The 12,946-nt window shown below is 39.7% G+C and overlaps 1 protein-coding gene across 1 annotated transcript; it reads left to right on the forward strand.

Annotated features, from left to right (window-relative positions):
- Positions 1-1,028: 1,028 nt before the first annotated feature.
- Positions 1,029-12,918, forward strand: LOC105028000 (zinc transporter ZIP9). Its single transcript, XM_010900420.4, has 7 exons — positions 1,029-1,635; positions 2,089-2,194; positions 3,133-3,324; positions 3,751-3,819; positions 4,242-4,327; positions 5,774-5,908; positions 11,382-12,918. The coding sequence occupies exons 1-7, from the start codon at positions 1,540-1,542 to the stop codon at positions 11,631-11,633; spliced, it is 936 nt and encodes a 311-aa protein (XP_010898722.1). The 5' UTR covers positions 1,029-1,539; the 3' UTR covers positions 11,634-12,918.
- Positions 12,919-12,946: the final 28 nt, after the last annotated feature.

Here is a 12,946-nt window from a genome sequence, read left to right on the forward strand (position 1 = left end):
ACTGCATCATTACGAGACCAGGGTTTGAATCTTGATTCCAGATTTGTCCGGGGGTCCAGTGAAAAGCAGTGTAATTATGTCAGCACCATCTGGTTTTGGGGGGATTAGTAATCAACTTTGGCTGCCTTGTCTCTGCACTCTAGCAACCCCTGGGCCTGGCAGCAGCTTGGGTGCCTGTGATCACAGTCAAGGTGGAAGACTGGAGAGTGTGTTCCTCCCTGCATATAAGGATTCCAGCATAGACTTCCTGTCTGAGTGAGCAGCATGATAAAAACTGTCCTGAGCCCGCTGGTCGTTGCTGAAATGGACCATCGTAACATATATAGCGAAGTTTGTGGGAAAAATGGGTACAATTGGAGATCATATGAGTACATGGTGACCAGGTGATGAGGGACAGTGTCTTGTGTTGTTGTCTTTTTCATGGTTATTTAAATGGGTGTCCTGGTCCTCTGTGGTCACAAAAAAATCTAAGAGACTTACCGTGAGAGCAATCGGTATTTTTATAAATGCCTATTCTCTATAAATTCTCTATAAATGCCTATTTTCAATGAGGTCAGTAGGATGGGATACATTGTCTGATGTATATTGCCTCTGCATGTGTAAAAAAAAAAGGTTGTTTATGCACAGAAATCGAATGGGCGCCCCTTAGTGGAGAAAAACAGGAAGTAAAAACAATGTGGAGCCCTCAATCTTTGCTGTGATTTCTGTAATCTGACATTACAAAAATGACACTATATTGCATGAGACACAGCAGTTGTAATCATTAAAAGGTGGATTCGATTAATCTTTTTTTTTTTTTATCTCAGTCCCAGCGGTAAAAAATATATTGGTATGTTAAAGTTTTCAACTTTTACAAGCCTACTGGTTAAAGCACCAAATGGTACCACATAACTCACAATAGTTTATTCGGGGACCTGTACGTAAGTTATACCTAAGTTTTACGATACCCAAGACCTACCGATTGACTTTAACTTCCATAGAGGGTGACGTCAGATTTGGGGCGTCCCAAGGATTCCGTTTCGACTTCTGGACCTGTGGACCGGTCGGCACGGAGAGTATCTCAATTATTATTGTCTCGATACCCGTGTTTCTTGCTCCTATGTTCTGAAGTAAGAGAAACTACTGTGTAGACACCAACTCCTTGGTAGGCTATTCATGAAGCATTGTGTTAATATATGATAAGCTTCATGACCAATTGGTGTCACGGTCGGTGAGGAGACGAGGAGAGACGAGTTATCTGTTGAGATTAACTTCGCCACGGTCACAAGTTCAGGGAGGTGACGTTTCGTCCACGGTTGATGCAGTTCGTTTTCTAACCGCTAGGTGTCGTTTTATAAGAGGGCTGTTGAAAATGACAATAAGGTTTAACGCAGCGACGTGGAAGAGTTAGCAACTATGAAAATAATGTCACGCCGGTCAATGTCTCTCGTGTGATTACGTCGGCTTTTAAATGTTTTTAACGGTGTATTTAACCGTGTATTTGAAATGGTATTGAATAATAATTGTCAATCTTAATCTCATACTTACATAGAGTTCGCTATGGACGATGCAATAGCGATTATTTTAATATCCCTTGCGATGTTTTTCGGATGTTTTCTACTAGGTTTGATCCCACTTTTGTTCAAACTTTCTGAGGTAAGTCATTTAATTCTCAACTTTCTATTCCCCCTTTCCGACTGTAGTTACAGTCTAGTCCGCATGCTCGCAAGTTGTCTCTTTTCAAAACAATATCTAGTAAGTGGTGTCTGCAACAGGGTCCACCCATTCTAGATTTACTTAATGTTTATTTTGTGAAAATGCAATAAATGTATCAATGAGTTGTTTTAATACTTTTTTGTATAATACCTTAAAAAGGATTACAACGTTTCCTCACCAATTCAAACCGATAGTCAATTATCAAAAAATCACTACTGTGTAACTCCGTATTTCCTATTTCAATGAATAATAAACTCATGAATATGGAATAATGTTGATATTGCTTAAGGAATCGCGTACACACGTTATCTGTATTTTGATTCAGACTGCTGTTGTGGTATGTGTTGCGGTGCGTGCGTACGTGTGTGCGTGCGTGTCCCTTTCTCTCAACAGAAAAAGCTGCATTTCGTCAGTATATTCGGAGCGGGCCTTCTCTGTGGTACTGCTCTTGCTATTATCATACCAGAGGGAGTGGAACTACTGGACGAGTCATTTAGAGGTAAGGTAACAGAGATGAACTAGAAGACCCCCATGATTGAATGTAATACACCTGTGAAGGACTATATGACCCTGTGAGGGACTACATAACCTTGTCATAACAGACCCCTGAGCTGGGCTATAAGGCTCCCGTGATGGGCTGTAACCCTTGTGATGGGTTTTGGAGATGAACAGCCCACGTCAACAACAGATGATGCCACAAATTACTGTAGACTAGATCACTGTTGTTTAGTGTTCATGGGCACAATACTTCCTGGTTTGATGTTTGTTAGGCTGCTCACGGTTACCATGCCAGCTATTCATTATTTCAGGGGTTTAACTGAATATATAACGAACCATTAAAAAGGGAGTGTTAATTAACAACACAGCCCGCCCGTTCCGTAATTCATTCCTGTTTTTACAACTTGCCATCAAACGAAACCCCAGAAAGCAACTGGCATCGATAATGAAGGGCACTCCAGGATGAATCACCTTGGTGAAATGAAAAGCACCTTTGTGACCAAATGTATGTCTCTGTTTAGTGATGTGTGATGCTGCCGATGTGAAATCCCTGCATACATTTCCTAGTTGCAGCTCAGCTTGGTCAGGCAAGGAAAGAAGTTATACTCTTATGTCATCATGAAATCCATCGGTCAATATCAATGTGTAATAATCAGCCTTATTCTTTATTTGAACACCACTTTCTTCCTTACTGCTTGTAATTTTTACTTCACAGTATTTATCCCCGACATGAGGATATTTTCACTGCGCCAAGAGATACAAGCCTCTTCTAAGTTTTGTGTGTGGCAAACACTGTACATTTTGCCAGGGTTAAAGCTTTGGCGTCAATGAATTGTTACTATAGGAACAGAAGGGCAGTCTGGGGATGTTGACTCCATTTCTGGTTAGGAGGAACATTGATGCAACTGTTCTAAGTTCACCCTTATATTCTCTCCCAAGCCCCCTCCTGCTCCTTGGTCTCAGCAGCCAATCAGAATGCCAGTGACAACGGGGTCGGGGGTCAGACCGCAGGGAATGGGGATCCCCCCTCTAAAGGCCTTCCAGCACGGTTCTTCATCGGGGTCTCCCTCGTGATGGGGTTCACCCTCATGTTCCTGGTGGACCAGATCAGTAGCTACTGCTCCATACATGGTGAAGATGTAGCATTAGCATGTTCTACTGAAAAAACTTGTGAAGCCACTAACTTGCTCTCTGGGGTAAAGGTTCCCTGTATGTGTAAATGTAGGTTTCGCTTCCTCTTAGAACTCTCTGTGTGTGTTAATACTTCAGTAACAAATATATTTTAAAGAAAACAAAGGAATGTCTGCACTCAAGAATATATTTACAATTTACTATATTTTTTTGTACACTTCAGTAGATGAACCAGATTTTCTCTGGTTCATCTGTCAGCCAACTTTTCTAGTTTTTGGTCGAGGTGGCAAGACCGTACAGACAGATTTGAGTCCAGCAGTTATCCCTTTACAAACATCTTTTACAATCTTCATATTAAAATGTCAGTGTTCCTCCTTCAGGAGAACCCATGGGGCTCACATTTGACTGGTTATGTTGTCCTTGTAGATCCACGAACTGGAATTTCCAATAGAACCAGCATCACAGCTACACTTGGACTGGTCATTCATGCTGCTGGTAGGTAACACACACACACACACACACACACACACACACACAGTGCACCACATATACAGAAACTCACACTTTCTAACCCATTTTGGTGAAAACATTAAAAGTTATAAAGGGCTTCTCATTTGTTTTTGTTTAATAACATATGATTAGGCTTACATAAAGATACGGCACATGGGCTCTTTGAAAGTTCCTGAGCTTGAGGGTCACATGATGTGCCACATGAGGAAGTTAAGACCAGTTCGAAGACTGTTCTGTTGTGCCTTTCACTGTCTCGTATAATGGTACAGAGTAGTCAGGAACACATCCCACAGACAATGAAGCAGATAGCCTCTCTTTTGGACCAGACCACAACCACCAAAGTGATTTTAAGTCAACTAGGATAACTTTGGTGTGTCTGTGGTAATAATGTTGGTCCTCCCACACAGCTGATGGTGTAGCTCTTGGAGCGGCTGTGGCTTCCTCCCAGGTCACAGTTCAAGTTGTGGTGTTCCTGGCTGTCATTCTGCACAAGGTGAGTTCTCTGGTTTAACCTGCTTCTATGGAGTTGCATCACAATCAGTGGCGGCTCCTGATTGGCTGTGTAGTGGGAGCGGCTCCTAATTGGCTGTGTCGTGGGGGAGGTTCCAAATAGTGGAAGAGTTTATGTCAACATAAAAACAAACATTCTTTGTGGACCCTTCCAGCACTCAATTATTGCTCCGGGCAAGAATAAATAATACTTTCAAGTGGTAGCCATGAGTTTAGTTCACACCATGAGGACATCAAAAAAGGAATATTAGAGCTACAAAGCTGCATACTATACTGAACAGAGAAAATCAGAACTAAGGCAACTAGACTGATAGCTAGAATTATTTAAGAAGCCAACAAGGGAATCTGATTCGCACAGTTTGGTTGCAGAAATAAGAGAGAGACAGGTTAGTTTAGCTACCTACAATTACACATTACTCTTTTATCCAAAGTCCTGTAAAACAGTTCTGGGTTCTCGATTTCTTAGATTTGTTTTTGTTTTCCTTACTGCCAGCTCAAAAGTTGGAGTTGATAATCAATTTGCTTGAGCAAGAGTCTTCCAACCCATTCTAGCTGTATCTTGTTAGCTTTGACTACTGTTTTGGAATTTCTTGAACCGATGTAGACTTTAAAGGAGTTCCTATCGATGGAATTACCATCACACTACCGGCTTTACTAATAGTTCAACTGAACTAATTTGCAAAGTATTCCCAACGTGTGCAGCCATGCTTTCTTCCTGTCCAGTAACAAGTGTATTTATTATAAATTATGATTATTATCGCTTTCCTCTGTAATTTGGTTATGCAGCTTGATCTATGCAGATGTACTGTTTATCTAGTCAAATCTTTATTTGTCTAGCACTGTGGTATCACCATGATGGCAGTGACTACATTGCTTGATCTTTGGGGCCACCTAGGCAATACCTGATATACAGCTGCTGCCAATTTAGATTTTTTTTCAAGAAGATGTAAAAGACCCCAGGATAGTAAATTCATAACTAATCAGTGAGCAATTAAATAAAAAGGAAAAGTGAACAATGATCCATTAAGGTCACTGGTTAGTAATTAACTCCATTTACCTGGTTATTTATTTCTTTATTAGGAACTTCTCAAAACTGGTGAACACGACCATGTCATTTTTAAAGAGTAAAATGTTAACACTTTTTTATGATAATTTGTACCATAATGCATTACAGAAGAACATTTACAAAAACGTTTTTCTTTTACAATCCCAATGGGAGCACTGACCCAAATGTGCAGGCCACTAATGCAAGCAATATTGGACAAAATGACATCTTGATCAACAAGTCGTGGGATGGGATGGTTCTGCGAAACCTCCCAAACTCTCCCTTGGTTCTATTAAATGTACTTGAATGAATTCTCTCTCATTTTGTCTGGGTTTCATTGTCCTTCTCTCCCTCCCTCCCTCCCTCCCTCCCTCCTTCTCTCAGGCTCCTGCAGCGTTTGGTTTGGTTTCCTTTCTGATGCATGCAGGTTTAGAGAAGAAGCAGATTCAACAACACCTGTTAGGCTTCTCTGCTGCAGCACCTGTGCTGGCTATCAGTACCTACTTCATCCTTAATGAGGTGAGAAGCACCAGCAAACTCCCTTTCTGTCACCTGGAATCTGATATCATAGCAAGCAAGCAAGTGTATTTATATAGCACAATTCATACATCGAAGCAATTCAATGTGCTTTACAAAGAAAAAATATATATAAAAATACAATAACATAAAAACAAATACTCAAATGAAAACTTCAAAATAAATTAAAACATAATACTAATAAAAAATACAATAAGAAAGCATATAAAGATTAAAAATGGGATAAAAACATAGGAAGCTATAAGGCTAAACGGTGTGGTTAAGTTTAAGTACTCAGTCATAGGCACGTGAGAAGTGTTTATAACCTGGATTTAAAAATATACACGTTTGGTGCACGTCTAAGATCTTCTGGTAGTTTATTCCAGTTGTGTGCAGCATGAGTACTAAATGCAGTTTCTCCATGTTTAGTTTGGACTCTGGGCTCTACTAGCTGACCTGTGTTCATGGATCTAAGAGCCCTGCTCGGTTTATATTCTTCAAACATATCAGAAATGTATTTGGGTCCTAAACCATTCAGAGATTTATAAACTAAATGCAAAGATTTAAGAACCGGAGTGATGTGCTCTGTTCTCTTGGTCCTGGTTAACATTCTAGCAGCAGCATTCTGAATGAGCTACAGTTGTTTTACAGTCTTTTTCGGGTGTCCAGTTAAGAGGCCATTACATTAGTCAACCCTACTAGAGATAAAAGCATGGATGAGCTTCTCTTGGTCTTTTTCGGACACCAAGCCTTTGATTCTGGCTATATTTTTTAGATGATAGAATGCTGTTTTGGTGACTGCTTTAATATGACTGTTAAATGTGAGGTCTGAGTTTATCAGAACACCAAGATTACATACCTGATCCCTGGTTTTAAGGGCACAAGAATCCAGCTCTTTACTTATTATTTTTCTTTTCTTTTTGTTGCCAAACACAATTATCAGACAATTTTGGTTCATCCAGGTATTTATGTGCTCTTTACAGTGACACAGAGAGTCTATTGAGCTGTTGTCATATGGTTCGAGAGCCATATATATTTGAGTATCATCGGCATAGCTGTGGTAGTTAATGTTGTTGTTCTGTAGAATTTGGCCCAGAGGTTGCATATAGAGGTGGTCCGAGGACTGATCCCTGTGGAACTCCACATGTCATAGCCACCCTATCAGATTCATGATTACCAATGGTGACAAAGTAACTCCGGCCATCTAGATAAGATCTGAACCAATCAAGGACTGTCCCTGAGAGTCCTACCCAATTTTCCAGGCTATCCATAAGTGTTCTATGATGTACAGTATCAAATGCTACACTGCGATCTAATAGAACCAGAACTGTTATTTTATCAGAATCAGTATTCTGCCGTATATCATTTAAAACTTTAATCAGGGCCGTTTCAGCACTGTGGTGAGGTCAGAAACCTGACTGAAATTTGTCTAAGAGACCGCTTGAGGTCACAAAATTGCTGAGTTGATTGAAGACAACCTTCTCAATGATCTTGGCTATAAAAGGGAGATTTGATACAGGTCTATCGTTGTTCAGTATAGATGCATCCAGTGTTCTATTTTTTAATAGGGGCTTAATGGCTGCTGTTTTTAGAGAATTTGGGAAAATGCCTGATTGCAGAGAGGTATTAACCATTTGCTGTAGGTCCATTGTTATAGAGTCATTTTTTTATTTATTTTTTAAGTCTGATGGTAGTGTCTCGAGACAGCAAGTGGAAGCTTTAAGATGTCAAACTGTTTCTTCTAGGGATTTTTGATCAATTGTATTAAAATGTTTAGTTCTCTTTTCAGGGTTCTTACCATCATGGTGGTTCTCCATGGTGTTTTCTGTTTGCTCATAGTTTTCTTTACCTTTACCGGTGCAACACGATCCATGACATTCAATATTTTGGCATTAAAATAATCCAGGAGTACATCAACTGACTCAACACTTATTGTTGGAGAGATAGCTATGGCTTCCATTAACTGAGCATTGGTACTCTCATTAATGTACCTTTTCTTAACAGAAACAGAGTTTACTGGAACATTTGGGGTGATAAGTGAATCAAAAAAGACACAAATGATCAGTCAGGGCCAAGTCTTTAACCATGGCAGAGGAAATATCGAGACCTTTTGAGAGAACCAGATCTAGAATGTGGCCTTGAGTGTGTGTACGCACTTTCACATGTTGAGTGAGATCAAAAGTGTCAAGTAGTGCAAACAGTTATTTGGCATTATTGTCTGTACTATTATCTATGTGGATGTTAAAATCCCCTGTAAGAATAAACAAGTTTTAATCAACTGATATTTTGATGGAGGTGGAGAGAGAGAGAGAGTGTGGTGGTGGGAGGGGGGGGGGGGGGGGGGGGGGGGGGGGGCAGACAACATCTTCTGGAAGCATTGGGTGATTTTAGTTAGAGGGTCAGGAGGGGGGGGGGTGGATACTCTGCCTATGAGTACTGTCCTTCATGCTTATCTTGCTTGGTAATGGCGTGACGTATGTTGGCAACAAGCAGCCGGAATCCCATGATGTTTGGATGAACCGTATCAGGTCTAAAGCGGTCTTTACAGTTCCAAAGAATATTGAAATTGTCAATAAACCTTATCCTGTGGTTGAGGCATGCCGATGTCAGCCATGTATTCAGCCCAAGGAGTCTGCTAAAAGATTCAATTCCATTCCCAAAGGTTGGAATGGGGCCTGAGATGAAAATATGTTGTTGAAAGTTGTTTATTTTCTCCAGTAGCACAGAAAAGTATTTTTTCAGGATCTCAGAGACAGTTTTCCTTTGTAGAATGTCAAAAGACCCACTGTGGATAATAATCTGCATGTTGCTTGGATGTGTAGAGAGAATAACTGACAACATTTCTGTTAGCTCTCTGACCGATGTGTCAGCCATGGTTAGGTTTTCAGTCTTTGCCATTCTGATATGCTTGGTTACGTCATCCCCAATCAAGGTAGTATCTTGAAAGAAAGGCTGTCAAAAGGCAGGAAGCAGGAGAGTTGCGTTATGCGACTAACAGGCATGAAAGCAGGAAGGACTACACATCAAAGGGGATAATTGCATATTGAAAACAAATGGGATTTATTCATGTTCAATTAAGTATAACATACCCATTCAAATGTATATAGTGATGGCCATTCAAGGCTTCATTACTGTTCTTCTAGCAGCAGGATATTATGCTAGCAGTACTAACTCTGATTTTCTTTTTCAAAATAAAAGCCATCATTGAAATTTATAAGGTAATATAGTAAAAATTCTAGTCTGTACATTTTATGTTTAATGTCCATTCCAATGTTATTCTTGTCTGTTCTTTTTCACAGACTAGATTAACTATATGGCCTTATACACTTCAATTATGGCTTTTATTGTGATAAAGATCATCTGAGTGCTGTCAGCATAATATCCTACTGCTAAAATAACGCTAATGAAGCCTGGAATGGCCATCAATAAATAAATACATACATATATACACATACACATATACACACACACACAGGCCAATGCATTTTTTTTCTAAACATCATATACGATGATATATGTTTATAATCATCTGCAATATGGGGTTTCAATGATTTGATGATGTGCAAATCATTTAAACCCTATATTCAATAGAAAACAGTACAAAGACAACATATCAAATGTTGAAACTGAGACATTTGATTGTTTCTAGAAAAATAAATGCCCACTTTGAATTTGATGCTTGCAACATGTTTCAAAAACCTTGGGACAGAGGCAAAAGAAGACTAGAAACGTTGTGTAATGCTAAAAACGAACCTGGTGGAACATCACATCTAATTAGGTAAACTGGGAACAGGTCAGTAACATGACTGGATATTAAAAGACCATTCCAGACAGGATGGGTCTGTCAGAAGTCAGGACGAGGGGGGAACACCACTCTGTGAAAGATTCCTTGGTCAAATAGTGCAACAATTTAAGAATAACGTTTCTCAACATAAAATTGCATAGAGTTTGGAGATCTCATCATCTACGGTACATAATGTCATTAAAAGATTCAGAGAATCTGGAGAAATCTCTGTATGCAAGGGGACAAGACCGAAAACCAGTATTTGATAGCTGTGATATTCGGGTCCTCGGGCGGCACTGCATTAAAAACAGACACGATTCTGTAGTGGAAATCACTGCATGGGCTCAGAAACACTGAAAACCATCGTCTGTGACAATGGTGTATGTCTCTGCTTCCACAAATGCAAGAAAAACCTTTATGCAAAGAAGAAACCAGATATAAAGAAAACTGTGAAACCAGATATAAAGAAAACCGAAGAGGAAAACTGTGTTCTGACAAATCAAAATGACGAAAAATATGACAAAATAGACCCCGAACTGTTGAGCAACTGAAATCCTGTTATATCAAGCAAGAATGGGAAAACATTTCACTTTCAAAAGCACAGCAGTGGATCTCCTCAGTTCCCAAACATGTACAGAGTGTTGTTAAAAGAGGTGATGCAACACCGTAAACAAGCCCCCATCCAAACTTTTTATGAAACGTGTTCATGGCAACAATAACATGTCTCAGTATAAAGATGTATGTTGTCTTTGTACTATTTTCAATTGAATATGTGGATGAATGATTTGCACATCATTGTATTCTGTTATTATTGGCATTTTATGCAGAGCCCAACATTTTTGGAAACGGGGATGTAGAATTCTTTCATAATTTTAGGTCTACTTCTGTTTATAGCTAGTTTAGTGAAAACGTAACATTGCAATAATTGTTTAGAGGAATCAAATTTAACATATTAAAATAGCTTCAATGGTTAGAGTTTTAATAGACAGACCTTGTATGCTGAGTCCAAATCAACTTGGGACTCGATTCGGACTCAGTGTTTAGTGACTTGACTTCATCACTGACCAACAGTAAAACCAACTGCTGGTTATATGTGTTGTTCTTATATCACTAAGAATGAATGGAATGTCTGGCACAGTGACACAATCATTTGCATGGTTATGTGGAACGTTCACTAAAATTAATACTTAATGAATACCATTTATTTAATACTTGTAAATGTTCTGCCCTCTTCTATTTTCCTTCATTGCACATTTAGAATTGCCATTTGTACTCGCATTTGCCTTCATTGCACATCTGTACATCCCACTTGTAAACAGACATTATACTTAATACTTAATGCCCTCTTCTATTTGCACTTCTGGTTAGACGCTAACTGCATTTCTTTGTACTGTATGCCTACTTGTACATAAATTTGAATCTAACCTAAAATCAATTGGGTCATTTAACAAATCACAACAGGCATTGATGGGTGCGCTTCCTGCTTTTAAACTACTTTCTGGTTTTACTTAAGGTTCAACATCAACGTTAGGACAACTTGACATTCCAAAGTGAACAACTTCATGAGAACAATGCTTTGCATTATAACAACTGTAGCTGTAGAGAAAAGCAGTTATGCTTTTCACACCCCATTGTCAGCTTGAGTGATGTTTTAACAGTCCTCTTTTTGTTGTTCTTCCCCTCTCTCTGCAGAGTGGTGGTTCGTCCCAACACCGTCTTAGCGCCACAGGAGTAGGGATGCTTTTCTCGGCTGGAACGTTCCTGTATGTCGCCACAGTTCATGTGCTACCAGAGATCAGCTCCAGGGGGCAGCGGCAGCAGAATTTACCCCACCTACACAATCATGGGACTGGGGAGCCAGGAGGCCTGGGTGTCTTGGAGAGCCTGACTTTGATCCTGGGAGCTGGTTTGCCGGTCCTACTGGCTCTGGGTCTTCATGACTAGTTCTCAGTCTTATTCATCACCCAGCTGTTGATGACAAACATTGGGAAAGAATGTGAGGAAGCCAAGGAATTGAGATGTATCAAGACCAATAAGTTTAAACCAAGAAGAACTGACCACAAATTGTTGATACGTGCACTTTGTAGTCCACCTCATCACATAATCAGAGTTTGTTGTAATGTGGATATGTCGGACGCAGTATCGCTAACCACCTTTCAATTGAACTGATGTGGATTAATTACCTGATGTATGGAAAAGATTCAACCAGGCTGATAGGATAGGTTGAAGTAATTGTACAAATTGTGACAGACTTTTTGTGTAAAATTGATAATGCAAAGAATGGCGGTCAAAACGTCCTCCAGAGCAAATATTTATAGAACAACAGTTCTGAAGTAAATGTGACGGTTGTGTGGCTCCTCCCATAACATGCACTTTATTAGTCTGCGGACACAGTGCGTTCTGATGAGCCGCTGGTGCAAGGGGACGAGGTCGAGGATCCTTTACGATAAACGTTGAGGTTCTCAACAGGTCCATTCCTGGTTGTTGTTGAACTGCCCAAAATAGTCGTGTCGTTATTAATGTCATTATGTAAACTAACTTACCCCCACCATGTCCACAACCTGTTGGCAACAGCATGGGTGCCTCAACCAGAAAGGGCACATTAGCAGTGGTCAGGGACAAATCATCCATAGATCCCATAGAATCATCCATAGAGTTCCTGGCCCACACTGGTCTACTGGTCTGAAGCCAATGACTGCGTACTGGTGAATGGGACTGAATCCAGCCTGCTGCCATATTTCTGTCCAATAAGGCTTTTAAATGATCCAGGAAGTAGTACTATAAAAATTATTTCTTTAGATTTGTTGTGTATCACGGCGTGCACTGGTTATTTTCCGCAAAAACAGATTTTACTTGAAAACCACTATTGATGTAAACATTTTAATGTTTTTCTTTCATTTTAGTCCAGGACTAGGCTTAATCTATGTCTGTGAAACCTGCCCAACATGTTATAATATATTCTGTTCTTTGATTACTGAATGGATGGCGTTGCACGCTACCCTTGGTCGGGGCCGAGCATGCGTTGTTTGTGCGGGAGAATGTCTTGCCTAGTTGGTAATTTTTTTTAAATTAACAATTGGGTTGGTTTGAAAGACTGAGAATATATCCCGGAATTGGGCCATTTGAAAGGAAACGTTTCTTTACTTGTTCTTTGTGCTATTACAGTTTTTTTCCCCTGTTTTGAATATGTAGGACATAAAAATAAAATATGAACTCCATGATCTATGAATGATTAGAATTAAAGTCATGACTCTAAA

Source organism: Esox lucius, chromosome 5 (assembly GCF_011004845.1).
Source record: "Esox lucius isolate fEsoLuc1 chromosome 5, fEsoLuc1.pri, whole genome shotgun sequence".
NCBI lineage: Eukaryota > Metazoa > Chordata > Actinopteri > Esociformes > Esocidae > Esox > Esox lucius.

Coding starts and splice junctions, on each gene's coding strand:
- LOC105028000 (XM_010900420.4), top strand. CDS start 1,540: ATGGACGATGCAATAGCGATTATTTTAATATCCCTTGCGATGTTTTTC. Junction 1,636..2,088: donor TTTTGTTCAAACTTTCTGAG/GTAAGTCATTTA, acceptor TTCTCTCAACAG/AAAAAGCTGCATTTCGTCAG. Junction 5,909..11,381: donor CCTACTTCATCCTTAATGAG/GTGAGAAGCACC, acceptor CTCTCTCTGCAG/AGTGGTGGTTCGTCCCAACA.